General features: G+C 33.0%; 2 protein-coding genes across 5 annotated transcripts; both read right to left on the bottom strand.

Moving 5' to 3' along the window:
• On the bottom strand, positions 745-5,515 carry LOC18611535. Of its 4 annotated transcripts, none has more exons than XR_001926245.1 (14): positions 5,352-5,514; positions 5,200-5,265; positions 5,059-5,119; positions 4,842-4,978; positions 4,487-4,588; positions 4,014-4,088; positions 3,843-3,937; positions 3,659-3,740; positions 2,791-2,883; positions 2,198-2,262; positions 1,770-1,782; positions 1,593-1,677; positions 1,134-1,242; positions 745-1,047 (listed from the first exon to the last, which is right to left on the bottom strand). XR_001926245.1 is itself a non-coding variant. In XM_007047833.2 (14 exons), exons 1-14 carry the CDS (start codon positions 5,472-5,474, stop codon positions 950-952), a joined length of 1,227 nt encoding a protein of 408 aa, XP_007047895.2. In that variant the 5' UTR covers positions 5,475-5,508; the 3' UTR covers positions 745-949. The 4 variants fall into 4 exon arrangements, 3 of the variants coding, with proteins under 3 accessions (XP_007047895.2, XP_007047894.2, XP_017969746.1); XM_007047833.2 differs by having other exon boundaries at positions 1,134-1,269; positions 1,597-1,677; positions 5,352-5,508; XM_007047832.2 differs by having other exon boundaries at positions 1,597-1,677; positions 5,352-5,507.
• On the bottom strand, positions 6,409-9,785 carry LOC18611534. Its single transcript, XM_018114434.1, has 3 exons — positions 8,959-9,785; positions 7,704-7,814; positions 6,409-7,073 (listed from the first exon to the last, which is right to left on the bottom strand). Exons 1-3 carry the CDS (start codon positions 9,601-9,603, stop codon positions 6,879-6,881), a joined length of 951 nt encoding a protein of 316 aa, XP_017969923.1. The 5' UTR covers positions 9,604-9,785; the 3' UTR covers positions 6,409-6,878.

Raw genomic sequence — 17,000 nt, 5'->3', positions numbered from 1 at the left:
TATTTCCAAAGGTCAATTTTGAGGATTGGAAGAAAAGAGCCATGCTCTGTCGGTCGAGCATTTCGGATGCTTCATCATGACGCCATTTTGGAAATATACCAAGGAAAAGCAGTGTCCCTTGTGAATCATTACAGTCCATCCTTTTATACGGGGAATGGTTTATCGGAAAAAACTATCATTTTGAAGCATCAGATTCGAAAGGCTGCTTCATTTTTCAAACCCCATGAACAAGCATCTGTCCATCTCAATCATCTGATTGATGATAGTGGAATTCAAGCCAAGCTTTTCACTAATGTATAAATCAATGGCTACACCAACTCAGCACATGTCAAACATGGTCCCTGAGCAATATATCTATATAAATCTTCTCTTTCTTTGAAAAATGTGATCCAGAGGGAAACCCAAAAATGAAATGCAAATTTCTAGCTATGGTAGGCAATTTAAGCGGCTGGATCGAGAGATCTCATCATTAATACTGGTGGGTATAACTCCATAATCCAGAACAAGGCGTAGAAATCTTGTCACAAGAAAATTGTACAAGTCACGTGTAAGTTGAACTAAACCCATAAAAGAGTAATCCAATTAAGTGACAGAATCTTGGAACTAAGGGAGAATGAATCTTGGAATCCTATATAACTTATATTATAATTCAGTTAAGTACTGCTACCTATTATCATTGTAAGTGCAATGATAACCTTTTCTCTCAGAGTAATTTAATCAAGGACAACAAGGAGCGCACACAAGTGAATGCAAACAGAAAACAGCGAAATTAAGTGACTGCATGTATCTCCGACGAGTGCTTAGTACAAATCCATGCTAGAGTTAGAGATTGAATAGGAAATATATATGCTCTTCTCTGAAACTAAAGGCTTCTAATGAATGTCGGTGCAAATAAATTTGATTATTCAAAGAGAAAATGTCGACCTAGAAACGTCAAATTCTAAACAGTTCATTTAGTATTTAGACAGTTGGATCGATATAACTCCTCGTTCACAATCAGAGGTGGAATGCTCCACGTTCCAAGAGGGTGTCCTGAAACCTTCCCACCTGAAAATCCCAGAAGTAATACATAAGTGCACCCTAGACAAAGATGGCCAACTTTCAAATTGAACATTTTCGTGTTGGCAAATTACCTTCTTTAGTGGCTTCTTCACATCTTCTCTTGTATTTCGAGGACAGCTGAGGATCCAAAGTTTTCAATAAATTGTCATACCTCTCTTCAGAATCTGTTATGTATTTTGCCTGAAATAAAACATTGTTTTTGGCAACCGGAAAAAGAAAAAGAACAATTTGGTGTAAGACTTCATATGTGAGCCTGGTCTTTTTGAACAGTGATGAAGTTAGAAGATAATTCAGTAATAGAATCAACACATTAAATTAATGAGGTACGAGATTAAAAGTTGCTTTAAGAAATGCTTTTCAAAAAATATAAAAGGTTGTGTTAAGAAACAGCGAGAAAACAAAATTCTCTGATCAGTCCATATGTTTAACGTCACACTTGACAAGTATATTCCATGTGAAGAAAGCAGGAATTTCACCAGTCAGTCAAATCTTTCAGCCTATTGAATTTCTTTCCAAGAGTGGTCTCATACTCACTAGCATAGCTGGGGCTGTTGAAGGTCCGTATACTTTGGCAAACATACGCAAAATATTGAAATTATTTTCTAATACGTCATCCTGAAAGGAAGCCACAAAATTGTAAAAACCAAATGGATAATTAAATGGAATCATGTAGTCAGAACTACGAAAAGTATCAAAAAACAAAGTACCTCATAGTCAAACCTGGAGCATCATTATATCATCTGGGAGTTGAGTAAAGTTGACACCATACTTGCAACATATTATTTTGAAAATGAATGATAACATCAGTTACCCCAACAACAATGAAAGAAAAAGAGACCAAAAGCAGTTGAGCATTGAGTGTATTGGAGCACTTGTGCAGGCTCCATTGGAGTAAACATGCACACAAGGGGAGACTTGTAAGCCTTTTATGCATTTGCCAGCACTCAAGCAGATGCCTCTTGAATGGCCAAAAGTATGCTGCTGCTAATGTACATTCACAGTTTGGCCAAAGCTATACAGCTGTATACGCATTTCTTTGACTAAAAATTACTTGATCCAAAATGGAATGTGTCTATACTGTTTAAAACCACTTAAATATAGGTAAAATTAGAAAACAGAAAGGAAAAACACTTACAGATCATCTGATATTTCTACCAGGAATTCAGAGACTGATAGGAATTCCATGTGCAAGTCATTGACCTTAACAACTTCAAAGAAAATATATTTAGCCCCTTGTAACGTATGTTACTAGAAATGATTTATAGTATGCATGACATTAGATATATCATGTTAAAGACTTAAAAGTTATGGAGACATCTTGACATCATTTTGTAACATAAGAATATAGACTGCAGATTTTTAAACTCCTTCAGAAGTTCAGTTCCGCTTGTTGTTTAAAGATTGAAAATAAGAAGCCATTATCACAAAAATAACTGTAAGGCAGAAACTGTAATGCAAGAATTAATGTATGTGCCTTCACAAAAGTTGATGAAAACCAACATAGCAAATAATAACATCATGGAATTGTCACTTTATCAAATCTGAAAGAATAACATGGTGCTTTAGACATTTCCTTTTTCCATCCCCTTTTTACCCAACACTCTAGTAGAGCTTTCAACTTAGATCTTAGAAATACGAATGCTAGAATGCAAGTATGGTGCACAAAACCCAACAGAGGTATGTACATGCAAAAGATGGAAATGTATAAACATGGTAATAACAGATTACCTCTTCTCCTCTTAACTGATATAGGAGAAGATTCAGCACCCGATAGTCAAAAGACTTTAGATGAATTGCCCTCATGACATCTTCAATGGAGATCTGGAAAAGCAAACAGTTAATCCCTAAATATTTCTCCAGTGCATGATTTTCCTCTTCTTACATTGTCTTCTACACCCTTTCCATTTGAAGGATAAAATTCTTTATCCATTAATTAATCAAGCACATAAGTCAGTGCTATTATTAAACAGTTACCTTGGTCTTCTTGTATTCCAGAATATTTGTAGAACCTCAAGCAGGGTTTGCATGCATTTACTGATAACTAGTTGAACATTTACACAGAAAGGTTTTTCTCTCTTGACATCAACAAGTCAAAACAAACCAAAGTTCATAAGCATCAGGATACACTTTGCTTAACAAGCTATGAGAAGGCACTGTTAAAATCAAAGATCTATTCGTTCAATACACTTTAAATGTCAAAAGTTGGAATACTACTGGTGCAGGGTCATGTGAATTATAACATTGAAAAACATGCTAGGTCAATGGTTATTCTTTTCTTTTTTGGGCACAGCAGATTTATCTGTATGAGTTTGATGTTTTGAAATTGTAAATTCCGCTGAAACACAATGCCGATGAACATCAAGAAGCCAAATAAATAAGAATAAATGGTACCAGGGAATTATTGTACCTTTCATAGCATACGATGAAGTTATACTGTTATTTTCTGTTCTGTTTAGATGTAAAGGATAACAATTCCAAAATCAATACTAAAGGTAGACAAAACAATTATCATTTTTCTAATTTGGTTATACGTAATAATAAACTACGAACATAATTAACTTAAGTGAAACAATAAGGACAAAGGTGGTATATGTACCTCCATTTTGCACATTAGTGCAGAACATAGCTTTCTTTCCAGAGCCCAGTACACTTCTCCGGACTTAAATTCTTCTCTGATCCTAAATCCATTGCACAAATACAAATCAATTACATAAGTCTTTCTACCCCTCGCCCCCTTTCCACAAAAGGAAAAAAAATAGCAATATCATAAAAAAGGTTACCTCTCAGTAAGGAGTCCCCGGCATTTAAATACATTTAAAAGTGGTCTGAATGGATCCTTTTCAAACACATTCATAGCCCAACCCTGGAATTTTTCCTGTACCACCAAAAGAATTTAATTTGACAATGGAAGTTGATAAACTCTGAACTAGTTCTCCAGATCTCAGTATTACCTTCTCAAGTTCTTTTTCTGGAGTGGTAACTCCTTCCATTGGTATATACAGTATCTTCTCATTCAAACCATCTAACTGCACAAACAAAATTATGGGTGCTGAGAAAAGGAAGAAAAACAGTCATGGTATCAGATCATTCAAAATTGTGTGGTTGCAACCTTGCATGCCATGTTTCCAACAGTTAAGAGATAAATTCTTACTTCTAGAATGTCCTTTACAATGGACGTAGAACAAGTGGAACGAATGGAAGCCAAGGCAAGGCTCATTCCTTCTTGGTGAGAGCATTACTATGTCCTAACGGAAGTATACAAGGGAAAGAAAATTCACCCAATTCCTACATCAACTTCCAAATGCCATTGCTTTGAAGGCCGTACAACTAGCTCTAACAAATTAATAGAATTCATGCAATATTATTACATTAATGTAAAGATTACTCTAAAAATGACACTATTTCTTCAAATATTAACTGTTACCTGATAAATGAAGCTTTCAGTAAATGAAAGGACAGGGAAATATTTGAATATCACTTGCGGGCTGGTAATGTCGATTCCATGAAACATAAAATAAGATCTGCACTGCAAACACAATCATAATATCATTAATTGAGATCATGAAATAGAACAAGTTTGCCTGCAAGCATACTTAAAATTATCCCACCATGCTAAATAACATACCTATTTGTTCATTCATTCCTTCACCCATTAAAATTATATTAATGCATCCAATGAACATTAACGCGTACAACACAATTGCAGATAGTGATATAAAGCTGTATAACTAACCACCACCAAATAATTTTTTTTTTTTGTTTTAAATTTGAGTGCTTACGAAATCCTCAAGTGTAGAATTCGCCCGTTCCATTGCTTCGAGTCCCACCATTGCTACATCCTTATGGTTTATCTGCAATGAACGGCAATCCGTCTTATCGGGCGGATTATTAAGCTCAACATAATTCTCTTGAGAATCTGCAAAATCAAAAATTTCAAAACATAAAGTCCAGCGCTTTATAAACCAATTAAAAATTTTTAAAAGAAATTAAGTTGACCTCTTTCATCAGTTTCCAAGCTAACCCATTGTGATGCTTCTTCCAAAAAGGTAACTGAAATCTGCAATTTCGAAAACGATTAGCAAAAAAGGGAAATTAAGGAAATTAATCATTAATGAGAAATGAAAAAAAAAAACTTACTTTTGGTATATATTCAGAAAGTAAATTGCACTTGTTGTCTAGATTCAGTTCACCGCATGGTTGTAACTACAAAAGGGTGTTAATTAGTCTTTCGAAATTTTAGTTAAAATGTGGTGAAAAGTAAGAGAGAGAGAGAGAGAGAGAGAGATTACTAAGAGAAGTATGAGGTTGGCGAGAAACCGATTAGAGTCAATAGATGAAGAAGAAACAAAGCTACGCGATTGCATGAATGTAAAAGTTCTTTGGAGTTGTTCTAGCTTCCTCAATTCTTCCATTCTTTCTTCCCCTGTTCTGCCTTTCGTCTTCTACAAATTTTTAAAGTTCTTACAATGAAGCAACGACGGCGTTTTGGGGCTGGCCGCTTCAGATTAGATACCCACCCAATTACCCTTTTTACTTTTTCATGCAAAATGAAAAATCCTATATTTTTGTCGTTCATAAAAGTAAAACCTTTTACTATTATATATATATACATATATTTCAGGTTTTACTACTATTTTTATTTTCGAAATTAAATGAAAAAACAAGTTTTTTTTTTAAATTAGTAAGAATAGTATTAGGTTCAAGATAATCTTTAAATTATATGGTAAAATAATTTAGTGTAATCATAATATTATATGACGTACTTTATCAAATCCTAACATAATTGATATGAACTTCAGACAACCGTATTACAAAATAAAGAAAAATATTGTTCAACCATCTTTTCTTAGTCAATTTTAATTTTTAATTAGACTCTAAATTTTACTACTTTAAACAAAATTTAAAAATGGAGACATGATTTTTAAATTGGAATCGAGAATCTATTATATAAATTTTTAAATTACAAGTCTCATTGTTACCAAAATGATTAATTCGAAAATTTAGATACAAAATAAAGAAGAAATTAAAGTTTATATATACATAATATATATGTATATATTATAAAAATATCTTTGAAATACCTTTTTAAGACTATATGATATATCAAATAATAAAAATGCCTTTGGAGGTATAACATATTAAATGATATTTGTAAATCTAAATGACATAACAAAATCATTCCTAAGACCATATGACAATTAACATAATTATTTCTCAAATTCAATGACATAGCTAGACATTTCCTAAACTGCATGGTATCGCATAGCAAAAGCATTTAGCAACATAAGTAAACATGAAAATATACTAACTTTTAAATTAAAGTATACTAAGAATGCCATACCCAAATGGAAAGTAGGGCAAACAGATTAAAAAAAGGGGAATTAGTTCGCAGGGCTGGTGAGCATTAAAAAAGCTGCCAACAAGATGTACAAGAAAACTATTTTTGAATATTTTACTATAAATTAAAGAAAATAGAACAAAAAAAAATGGTATGATTACCAGAATACCATACAAGGAAGAATTACACATACAAGCTAACCACAAAAAAGCCACTTCTTTCACCTTGGCATGTTTCTATGCTCAACGAGGAATTAGCATGTCTCCCATTTTATTTTATTGTTTTTATCCCTTTCTAGCTCTTTTTCCATCTTCAATTAGCACGGCTGCAGGGGTCAAGAAACAAGGAGATTCTCAGGAATGTTTATGCCCAAGCACGGCTCTGGTGGCATCTATGGGAGTCCAAGTGCCTTAAAAACAGAAGGATTAGACAAACTGGTATCACGGCTGTTAATTACATACACCCGCTGCTTCAAATCTTATGCTCTGTCATTGCCGGATCCCTTGCTTGTACCTAAAGGTTGAGTCTGATTGATTTCCATTTGATTCACCTCCTCAGTCAGATTACACGCTTCAACTGTATTTTTCTCTTGACTAGGTTCCCGCTTGTCTTCAAACAACTTCCCTGACTTTCCAATCGCAAGGATTAACTCAAGTTGTTTTCCCTGTTGCTCCTACAGAGTACATTTAAATATTTGAAATTAAATTACTTTCAAAAGACAGCAACAACTACAGAACAAAAACCATATATTTAATTAACCATTAATTAAACGTTGATAAACCAAAAGCCACAAGCAAGAATTATTATTACCGAGTAATAATTCATCTGACTACTAGTGAAGACAACAACAAGGTTTCAATTGGTACAATGATTCTAGAACAACATGCATGCAATCCAGTTTCCTTGGCTTAGAATCACAGCTCATGAACTTTCAATTGGTTTTAGAGAGGCTTAAGGCCTCTAAATCAGGGAACACACTTTTTGAAGCGTTCAAAAGTTAAAACCATCCCAAAAGACAAAAAAGCTTGACCACTATATACTCGTTTAAACCCTTAAATCGATACACAGAACAAGAAGATTGAAGCTCTAGACGCCCTATTATGGAACTCCTAGTAAATCAACCGAGCATCATATTCCTTAGGACTTTAGAAAATTAAAAAAGTCCATTCATGTAAACAAGAAGATTGTAGCTCTAGAAGCCCTATTATGGAACTCCTAGTAAATCAACCGAGCATCATATTCCTTACGACTTCAGAAAATTAAAAATGTCCATTCATGTAATTAAACAATACTAAAATGTTACCTGCATTGCAAGCAAAACTTTCTGAATTTCACCAAGCTCCTTTTCTAGGATGTCTTCTTGCACTGCTAATGCTCTAGTAGCCTCAGAATTCTTTTGAGCCAAAGCTGCAGTCTTCAGACACAGCAAAATGGTTAGAAGTTATAAATATAAAAATCACAATAAATTAGTAAACACAATTTGTTATCAACAGTTTGTCTTCCCATTTACTCAGCAGAAAGTGCGCATAAGATCTTCAATATTATCACATTGGAGCGACGGCTAACATTGCTTTATGAATTTTGTCAAGTCAAACACCAGGTTACATAGACTAATGATGACACAATTAAATACAATTGTGAGAACATTTGCCTCTGTAAAATGGATTGACACTCGGACTCAACAATACCAAAAGGCTTTTGAACACACACGCACACACCCTTCTTCTTGAATGACAAACCTTCATCAAAGTCTTCAGTCTACAACTGTAACTCTATTGTGAATGTGAACTTATTTATAGAAGTGAGATTTGTGTTTTGCAAAATTACTTAGCTCCACATTAGCACTCTAACCAATTGACCTGTTTTACTTGAAGTAGGTATTTCCTTTTATATCTTCAGCTGCCTTGAATATGCTCTTTTTATTCTAACATAGTCACCTTGACTTTGTTTAATTGCAAGCTTATATATCTGGAGCACTCTTCTTATATAACTAGAGCACCCAAGGCAAATTCTAACATTATGAAGTTACTTCAGTGCCTGTTCTCATAGCTCTATCTTTCCTTCATTCTTCTTCTTAATCTATATTTTAACAGTTTCCTACTTAAAATCTTTCACACTTCACAAAATTATACCTAAATTTAAGGGCTAGAAAGAAAGCCATTGAGAGTAAATAATAAATAGCAGCTTAATGAAATTAAAATGGTTTTTCTTTTTTTGTTGATAAGCCTAAATTAAAATGGTTATTAGCTTGGCAGGTCACAGTTTTCTTGAACATTCAATTTAACTTTTTGGATGAGTTGCCATTTCTCTATGACTGTCTCAAAGAAAATCCGAGATAGTAATGATTAGCGACTTCCAGTGTATAATTAAGCAAGCTACTGAGAAGCATCCACACTTGACTATTCAGAAATATCGTCAATATCCTTATAAACATTAAGCTCAATATCAAAAATTAGAAACCATTTTTTATTATTGTTCTCAATCTCTTCAAGTCCTTTAATTCTCTAACTAAAAACTTAATAGTATCAAACCAAAAACAAATGCTTATATATTATTACCTCAGCAATGGGCTCTTTCAAAGCTTTCCTCGTAACGCGAAACCGAATCCCCAACTTCTCAAGTTGCCTAGACAAAGCTCTTGTAATCGTAGCGTAACTCCTCAAATCCTCCTCTAATTTCTCAATCCTCCCTATTAAATTTAAATTTTTTCCTCCTCCACCACCCTTCACCGTTTCCGCACAAATCCTCCGCCACTGCCGCCTCCTAATCCACGCCCCAATGGCAACCGCACTCACCAATCCGACAATTCCCCACACCATAACCCTCCTCCAAATTCCACCCAAAATGACACCTTTCCATCCCGAAACGGCACAAACAACCGAAACAACAGCTGAAGAAAGAATGCATAAAAATTCAGCGATTGAGAGAAAAGAATCTAAATTGAAATCATTAAATATAGGGTTTTGTTCTTGTGAGGCGGCAATTGAAGAATCGGATTCGTAGGCTTTGAGAAGGGAATGGGAAGAAGGGTGGGGGGATTTGAAATTGAGAAAATTCCGGGTCCGGAAATGCAAAATTTGAGAATTGGATAAGGTGAAGCTAAGATGGCGGGTGGTGATTGGAGGAAATGAATTAGGGTTTTTCAGATTAGGGTTTAAGTGAGGGGACGAAGGAGTGAAGAGGTTCTGAAACGCGATTGACATTGTCGTGTTTTGGAGTTAAAGGGTGTCGTTTTGGCTTCTGTTAGGGTTTGGGATGGATTTACATTGAAGGGGAAGACATTGTTAGGGTTTTTTGGCGAGAGAGAAGGAAGATGGCGATGGGTGGCGATGAATTCAATGGTTTTGGGCGCGGAGGTCTATCCGCTTACGTTAGCTTAGGTAAGTTGAAATGAGGTTAAAGTGCGCCAGGAAGGAATATGTTGTGTGGACTTTGTGCACTCGCCATGGCTATAGGACACGTGTTTTTCGTTTCTTTTTCCCATTTCTTATTGGACATTTTTTTTTTGGAGATATATAATACGGCTTGAGCATCAGGAAATAATACAAAGCCCAAGGGAATTATTACAGCTTACAAGCCCATGATAAGGTGATGGGCTACAAAGTTTGAATATTCAGACACACTAACATTCCAACCCAAAAAATCTATAAAAATAAAAGAAACAAAAAATCAAAAGTGAATTACTCTCTTGAAATAAAATTGTTTTTGTTTATGAATACTACTTTTATATATTATAGATTTAAAATTAAAATTTTTTATTTTTTGAAATTTTAAAAAATGAACATCAATATTATAAAAAAATTTAAAATTTTTACTATTATAAAATATATATATTTCTTAATTGATAGAAAAGTTACTACACTATTTACAAATATTCAAATAAGTTTTATTCTTTTATTAGATTCAATCAAGTTTTTGTATTTTTATTTTGAGATAAATAAGCTCTTATGATTAATTTTTATTAGTGATTTAATACCATGCAGAGTTGGTATGACATATTGATATATAATAATATATGATAATATGACACATTGATATGACATAATGACCTGATCATGTAACGTTTTTATTATTTACATCAACGTCATGTGAGTAGAAAATAAGAAATGATATTTTGATTAATAATGATTAATTAATTATTAGTCATAAGAGCTTATTTGATTTAAAATAAAAATATATGAACTTAATTAAATAGAATAAAAAAATTTATTTAAAATTTTTAAATAATTTAATAACTTTTTTAAAAATTATGTCTTAATTTATATATTTCAAATGAAAATATCATAATAAAAATCTATAACTTTATATAAAAGGAAACCTTATGGGGCTCCCAAACAGTACAACGTGGACACAACAGTAAGGGAGTGCTACAGGTCAAAAGAAGTGGTCCGTGGAGCCATTAAAGGAGAGTTGTTAAGGGGTTTGATCTTGGATGGGCCATATCATTGATGACCTATATAGGTGATGGGCTGCAATTGATAAGACTTGTCAAGTCAAATTCTAGTAGATTTAATAAGTTGAGAAAGTATGAAGAAGATTGTCCAGCCTATTAAGTTTTTCCTTCTATCTTCCTTGGTTATTCTAGATTTCTTAGTCAATTGCTTGTTAAGTTTTTCCACCTTAATTACTTGTAAGAAAACAACACCTTAACTAGGGTTCCATTAGTCATCTATATACATTAAAAGTTGTCTCCAGATAAGCTAATTAATTGATATCTACATAGCTTAGTTGTTTGACACATGATGGTTTGATTTGGGTTGAATTGACCATGGAACATGTGTAGTATTTTGTTATTTGTTGAATGTGTTCGTTTGATTTTTCTTATTGATGAGATTTTGGGTATTTTAGAAGATGTTCAGGATAATTTTGTCTGTTTATATTTATTTCAGCATATTACTTAATAATATAGATTTTTAAATAAAATATATATTTTTTCATATTAATTTATTAAATAAGAAAACATATTCTTCAAAATATTGCTTAATAATATAGGTTTTATTTGTTTATGGTGTTCTTTTGTTTAGTTTTTCTTCAAGTCATAGAAATTGGTTGTTGGGTTTCCTTCTTTCATTTTTATTTTTGGTTTATTTTTGTTTTTTTAATGTTTTTGGATTTAAAGATTTTAGGTTGCATGTAATTTACTTTTGCTTTTGTTTCGCATTGTGATTTTTTTATTTGTTTCTCATTGATCATTGTATGTTATTTGTTTTGTTTTGTTTAATTATCATTATTAATTTTGAAGGTATTTTATTTATGTTAATATTCAGAGCATCTTAAATGGAGACTATGGGGGGCATGATTTCTTAGAAAGGAAAAAAAAAAGAAAAATTGGAACATAATAGACAAGCTTTTTTTTTTTTATGAGTTTTGAGATTGAATTCTTTATTTGGTTTTTCTCTTTTTTTTTTAATTTTTTGTTATTCTTTCTTAATGTTTTATTTATTTATTGATAATATTTATAATTTTGTCTTTTTTTTGAAAAATTGTCATAGAGTTAAACATTAACTACCAATTGTTGTTATTTTTTTCATGCATGGATTTTTTTGTTTTTTAAGTTAATCTGGTTTTTGGATTAATTTCTTAGAATGTGATTGATTAGTACTACTTTATTTTAAAGATAGCTTCTAATTATAATTGTTTCAAAGGTATTTTCTATATTTTTCTTATTTTATTTCTTAATCTCATGATTTTTTATTTTTTCAAGTTTTCATTATTTGGGTTTTTTTATTATTTCTATTCTTATAATATTGTTGCTTCCATATAGAAATTAGAAGTCTTCCATATAAGTTTTTAAATTCTTTCTTTAGTTTCTATCTTATATGATTAAGTGTATGGTTATACTTTTCGATTGTAGATAATAATCGACTTGCACTTTTACTCAAGTTATATTAATTATTGACTTCTTTTACCTGTTACTCATCTTATCTCATAATAGACTTACTTTTAATTATCTTTTGAGCAAGAATATGTTCTTTTTTAAGAATATATTCTTTAATTTACATGTCTGTCATTATTATTTTGTTAGATGTTTATCTTTTAACTCTTTTGATTTTTTTTTGTTATTACTTTCTGAATATTTAAAAATATCATAGATAAATGTATTTTTACAAAATATAATATTAGTCAACCATTTACTTTATAATTGTATATTATTGAAACCATATTGATATAATATTATCAAGTTACAGATTTAGTGAGTTTTGAGATTTGTTTAATTTTTCTCTTTTTTTTTTATTTTTTGTTATTTTTTATTAATGTTTAATTTCTTTATTGATTAAATTTACAATTTTATCTTTTTTAGAAAAAAATGTCATATAGGTAAATATGAACTACCTATTGGTTTTTTTTATGCATGAATTTTTCTGTTTTTTAAATTGATGTGGTTTTTGGATTAATTTTCAAGAATGCAATTGATTAGAATTATTTTAATTTTACAAAGTTTCTTTGAGTTTCTCTTTCTAGAATTGTTTGTCCATTTCTTCTTTAGTTTTTCCACTTCAGTTTTTCTCTTCATTCCTTTCTTCCTCATTTTCTTTACCTTTCTTCGTTCGTTTCTTTTTATTTTCTCAACTTATTTATCTTTTGAATCAAATCTCTAATTTTTGACTATTTTTTTATTTTTGTTTTCACTTTAAACTATTTTGTATGTAACTAATTAATATATATTTAATTTTTCAACTTACTTTGTTTTTAAGAAGAGAAATAGCACCATTTGTGAATTTTTATTTGTGTTTTCAACACAGTAATAGTCTCCAAGTTAAGTTGACAAACAGCTATCAAAATATTTATCTTTACAAATTATAATGTAATTTCATGTTTGTAAATGATACGGCACCAAATTAGAATTAATTCAAGGTTTGTTTTTGGTACGGCACCAATGCTGAACTTTCAATGAAGGTTCACTAGTCAAAGGTATAAACTTATTCAATTTGCAATAAGGGCAAAAGAAAATGCCAAGTATTCCATTAGTCATACCACTCTAATCTCTTATTGAACCTACAATGGAATTTCCCCGTGGCTCTAACTTCTCTATATTAGCAACCCATGTTGATTACATTTCTGTAAACTTAACAGCTCGAAGAAATAAATCACCTACGGCAAGAACCAAGATTGCATAGCAGCTTTGCTACCATCAACAGCACCGGTTACGTTCATGGGTTGGTCTCAATTCCTACGGAGTAAAGATCACTCTGTAGGTGATAACATCCTCGTTGTTGACAAGGAGGAGGATCATGCAACTGGGGATGACCACAAAACTGAACTGAACAAGAAGGAGAATTGCTGTTCCAAGTCAAATGTTAGCTGGTTTACCGTGTTTTATTGCTTTAACCGCTTGTACTGTTTCATGTGAGATCGTTGTAACTCAGTAGTCAGTTCTTAATTTCTGTTCTGTAGCTGTTGATTATTTGGTGCTTCTCTGCTCTCTATAGCAGGATTCGTACTATAAATAAATACATAAAAAAGTTCAGTTTTGCAAAGGAGGGGAAGAAAATATTGAGTTGAAGAAAAACCTATTTAAATTCAACTGAATTGAGCTTGTCAAACTCTTTTACCAGCCTTGAACTTTCACATATGAAGTTTCATACTTTAAACCACTTCACCAGTCACAAGAATTAGATTGGTAAAGGCCATGAAATTTCTTCACAATCTACTTTCTGTACAATTTTAGTCAAGAACTCTTACATGTATTATACCTCTGTTTTAAGTCAATATAAGACTGAACAATTCAGCTCTAATTTTACTTTATCAACATCTCTGTTGTAGCTTGATGGTAAGCAACCTTGTTACCTTCTCTGAAACTGTGGATGGCCCCTGCTACTGTTTAATGACTTTATCAGATATCTTTTACAAGCAAGTGTCAGAAAATCCAAAGAAAAGAACATGTAGTTATAAAGTGAATGATATCGTCTTTTAACCGTTCTACGTAGAGCATCTTGAAGAGCTAAAACGGCAGTATTGGTTTGGCCAGAGGATAAGACCAAGGGATTTTGTGAGATCAAGCACCACTGTCGAAGTGGGAACGACAGCAACTACCACCACTAAGGAATTGCCATCTTATGTACGACCACATCAAAATTCAATTCACAGCCTTTGGAAAAGGGAAAAAAATCTGATCCAATTCTTTCTTCTATGGACTGGCTGGTGAAGAGAATTTTGGGTATATATTTAGAGGCATAGACAAGAAATCTGGTAGAAGTATATGTGACTGATAATTCTAAAAGGAGGTCATACTTGATGGATGAGGAATTAGTTCTCTATAGTAAGAGTACAAGGGACATCACATCAACCTCTACTACGTACTATCACTAAGTGATCTTTCCTTGACTATTCTTTCATCTCACCTATCAACTTAAGCATTGTTAATGTCTTCTTAGTTCTTAATTTCTTAGTTCCAGGGCTGTTTGCATGCAGGTAATTAAACTTGATTTGAAGGGTTTGGCTGTGCCAGAATGGGCTCCAGGCAACACTAATAATGAAGCCCCAACAAAAATCGGACTGACATTTACTGCAACACGGAAAATTTGATTGCTCGTGTAACGCCTAAACCACGTGGTCCTCAAAAGCTTAAGCTCAAGTTGCTAGTAGTGGTGGGCTTGAATTATTATATAGGTCTTAACAATCATATTCACATTAGATGTGGACTGTTGGGTATTACAATCTCACCCACTCAAATTCTTGATGTCTTCATCAATGCCACACATCATATCCACGAGACCAAGATCTCACCAGAGCAATGTGAAAGTTCACATCGGACTGGTGCAGGTTCTGATACCATTTGTAACGACCCAAGTCCAACCACTGGCCCAGTAGCTTTTTGGGCCTAAATCACGTGATCCTCAAAAGCTTAAGCTCAAGTTACTAGTAGTAGTGGACTTGGATTGTTATATAGGTCTTAACAATCATATTCACATCATATGTGGGATGATACGGCATTACAGCTCGCCTCTTATTTTCCTAGCAGATGAAAACCCGCGCCTTTGATGCAATTCTGGTAACTACTTCCCTCCCACTTCACTCAATCACTGGTGACATTATACCGTATGTTGCAGTTATAAGTATTATTTTGTTTCTGATAGGCTGAGGTCCGAGCATTCTTTGATGTCCATGAGCAAGAAGGCAGTCACCCTGGAGGCATCCATCTAGAAATGACTGGGCAAAACGTGACAGAGTGCGTTGGAGGGTCTCAGACAGTGACTTACGATGACTTAAGCTCACGTTATCACACAACAGTGTGACCCAAGGCTTAATGCTTCTCAGTCTCTCGAGCTGGCTTTCATCATTGCTGAACGACTTAGGAAAAGAAGAATAGGTACTTGAAGGTTTCCTTCCTAGGGCCTTAAACATATTCCAAAAACCCATATCATCTCCAATGAACAAGGGTGATACATATTTGTTAGTGAATAAATTTGGCATGGCTCAGCCACTAATCATTGTGTTGTGGTGACCGCTTATTGTCCTTCCCAACAATTAAAAGTAGCTTGGAAACTGCAGTAAATGGAGATGGTTTTTTCACAGTGTGCTAAACTGAATTGTGGATTCAAGTTGATTTAATTGTGAAAGATATTATTATAAAATGGTAACTTTTCCAGCTTAAAAAGCAATTTAATGGAAGGATTAACCCTTTCGTGTGCATGCTTTCTATATATTGCGTTAGGACATATTTTCCTACTTAATAATCTTTGGTTCAATTGGATAGCTGAAAAAGCAAATCATGCATTCATCAACAGATATCAAGAATTACTATTGAAAGGTGAGAGAAAAGGACGAACTACGTACCCCTCCATGTTGCATTTAAATAATTTATGCAACCATATACATATGAATGAATCTTCTTGTCCCAGTCCCCACCACTTTTTTTTCTTTCTTCAGCTTTTCCAAGTTGTGAGTACGATCTCTCGTGTTTCGCGATAAAACTATTTGGCAATACTGTCTGAAACAAATGAATTATTGAAGAAGGAAGGGTGAGGGAATCATGCATGATGAGAAGTTTTTCACTTTTCAATGTGCCAAATGAAATGAAAACCCCATGTTCCATTTGGCAGCGGTAGATGGAGACAGTTAAATATTTAATCAAATGAATATCAGGTCACTCCAGGTTATTGCATGAACTCGTTAGTATCTAATTATCAGTCTAGATCTCCGAGAGATTACGCCTTGATTAATGGAAATAGGAGAATATCAAGGAAAATAACATATTGGTCAAGGTAAATGGAAAATATAAAGAAACGCCTACGTTCTTAGCATTTGCATACAAAATCGGGTAACGAGGTGACACTATTGGATTCTAAATTCCTAATTTTCGTAAACTTAGAAATGTCTGCTTATATCCTCTTAACACTTAAAATCATACTTCCTAGATGAAACCATCCATATTTGGTAAATATGTTCTAGCAAGCTCACTCTTCTAATTGCGGGGCATATGTTGCATTAGCGTCCGGAATCTTGGAACTTTCCTGTAATGAGTTGTGATGGGAAAAAACTAGGAGTGAGTAAAGTCGGTTTCGGTTCGGTTTCGATCGGTTTTTCGTAAAATCGATAAAATTTTTTTACCAAATTAACCGATCAAATTGCACCTCCCCCCAAAATCAATTTCGATCGG

This window comes from Theobroma cacao, chromosome 1 (genome assembly GCF_000208745.1).
Source record: "Theobroma cacao cultivar B97-61/B2 chromosome 1, Criollo_cocoa_genome_V2, whole genome shotgun sequence".
NCBI lineage: Eukaryota > Viridiplantae > Streptophyta > Magnoliopsida > Malvales > Malvaceae > Theobroma > Theobroma cacao.
The sequence above is the reverse complement of the archived record's forward strand: the minus strand, read 5'-3'. Positions and strand labels throughout refer to the sequence as shown.

Coding starts and splice junctions, on each gene's coding strand:
- LOC18611535 (XM_007047833.2), bottom strand. CDS start 5,474: ATGGAAGAATTGAGGAAGCTAGAACAACTCCAAAGAACTTTTACATTC. Junction 5,266..5,351: donor CCAACCTCATACTTCTCTTA/GTAATCTCTCTC, acceptor ACCCTTTTGTAG/TTACAACCATGCGGTGAACT. Junction 1,270..1,596: donor CAACAGCCCCAGCTATGCTA/GTGAGTATGAGA, acceptor TTTCTTTTTCCG/GTTGCCAAAAACAATGTTTT.
- LOC18611534 (XM_018114434.1), bottom strand. CDS start 9,603: ATGTCAATCGCGTTTCAGAACCTCTTCACTCCTTCGTCCCCTCACTTA. Junction 7,815..8,958: donor TGAAAGAGCCCATTGCTGAG/GTAATAATATAT, acceptor CTGTGTCTGAAG/ACTGCAGCTTTGGCTCAAAA. Junction 7,074..7,703: donor AAGTTTTGCTTGCAATGCAG/GTAACATTTTAG, acceptor TGTACTCTGTAG/GAGCAACAGGGAAAACAACT.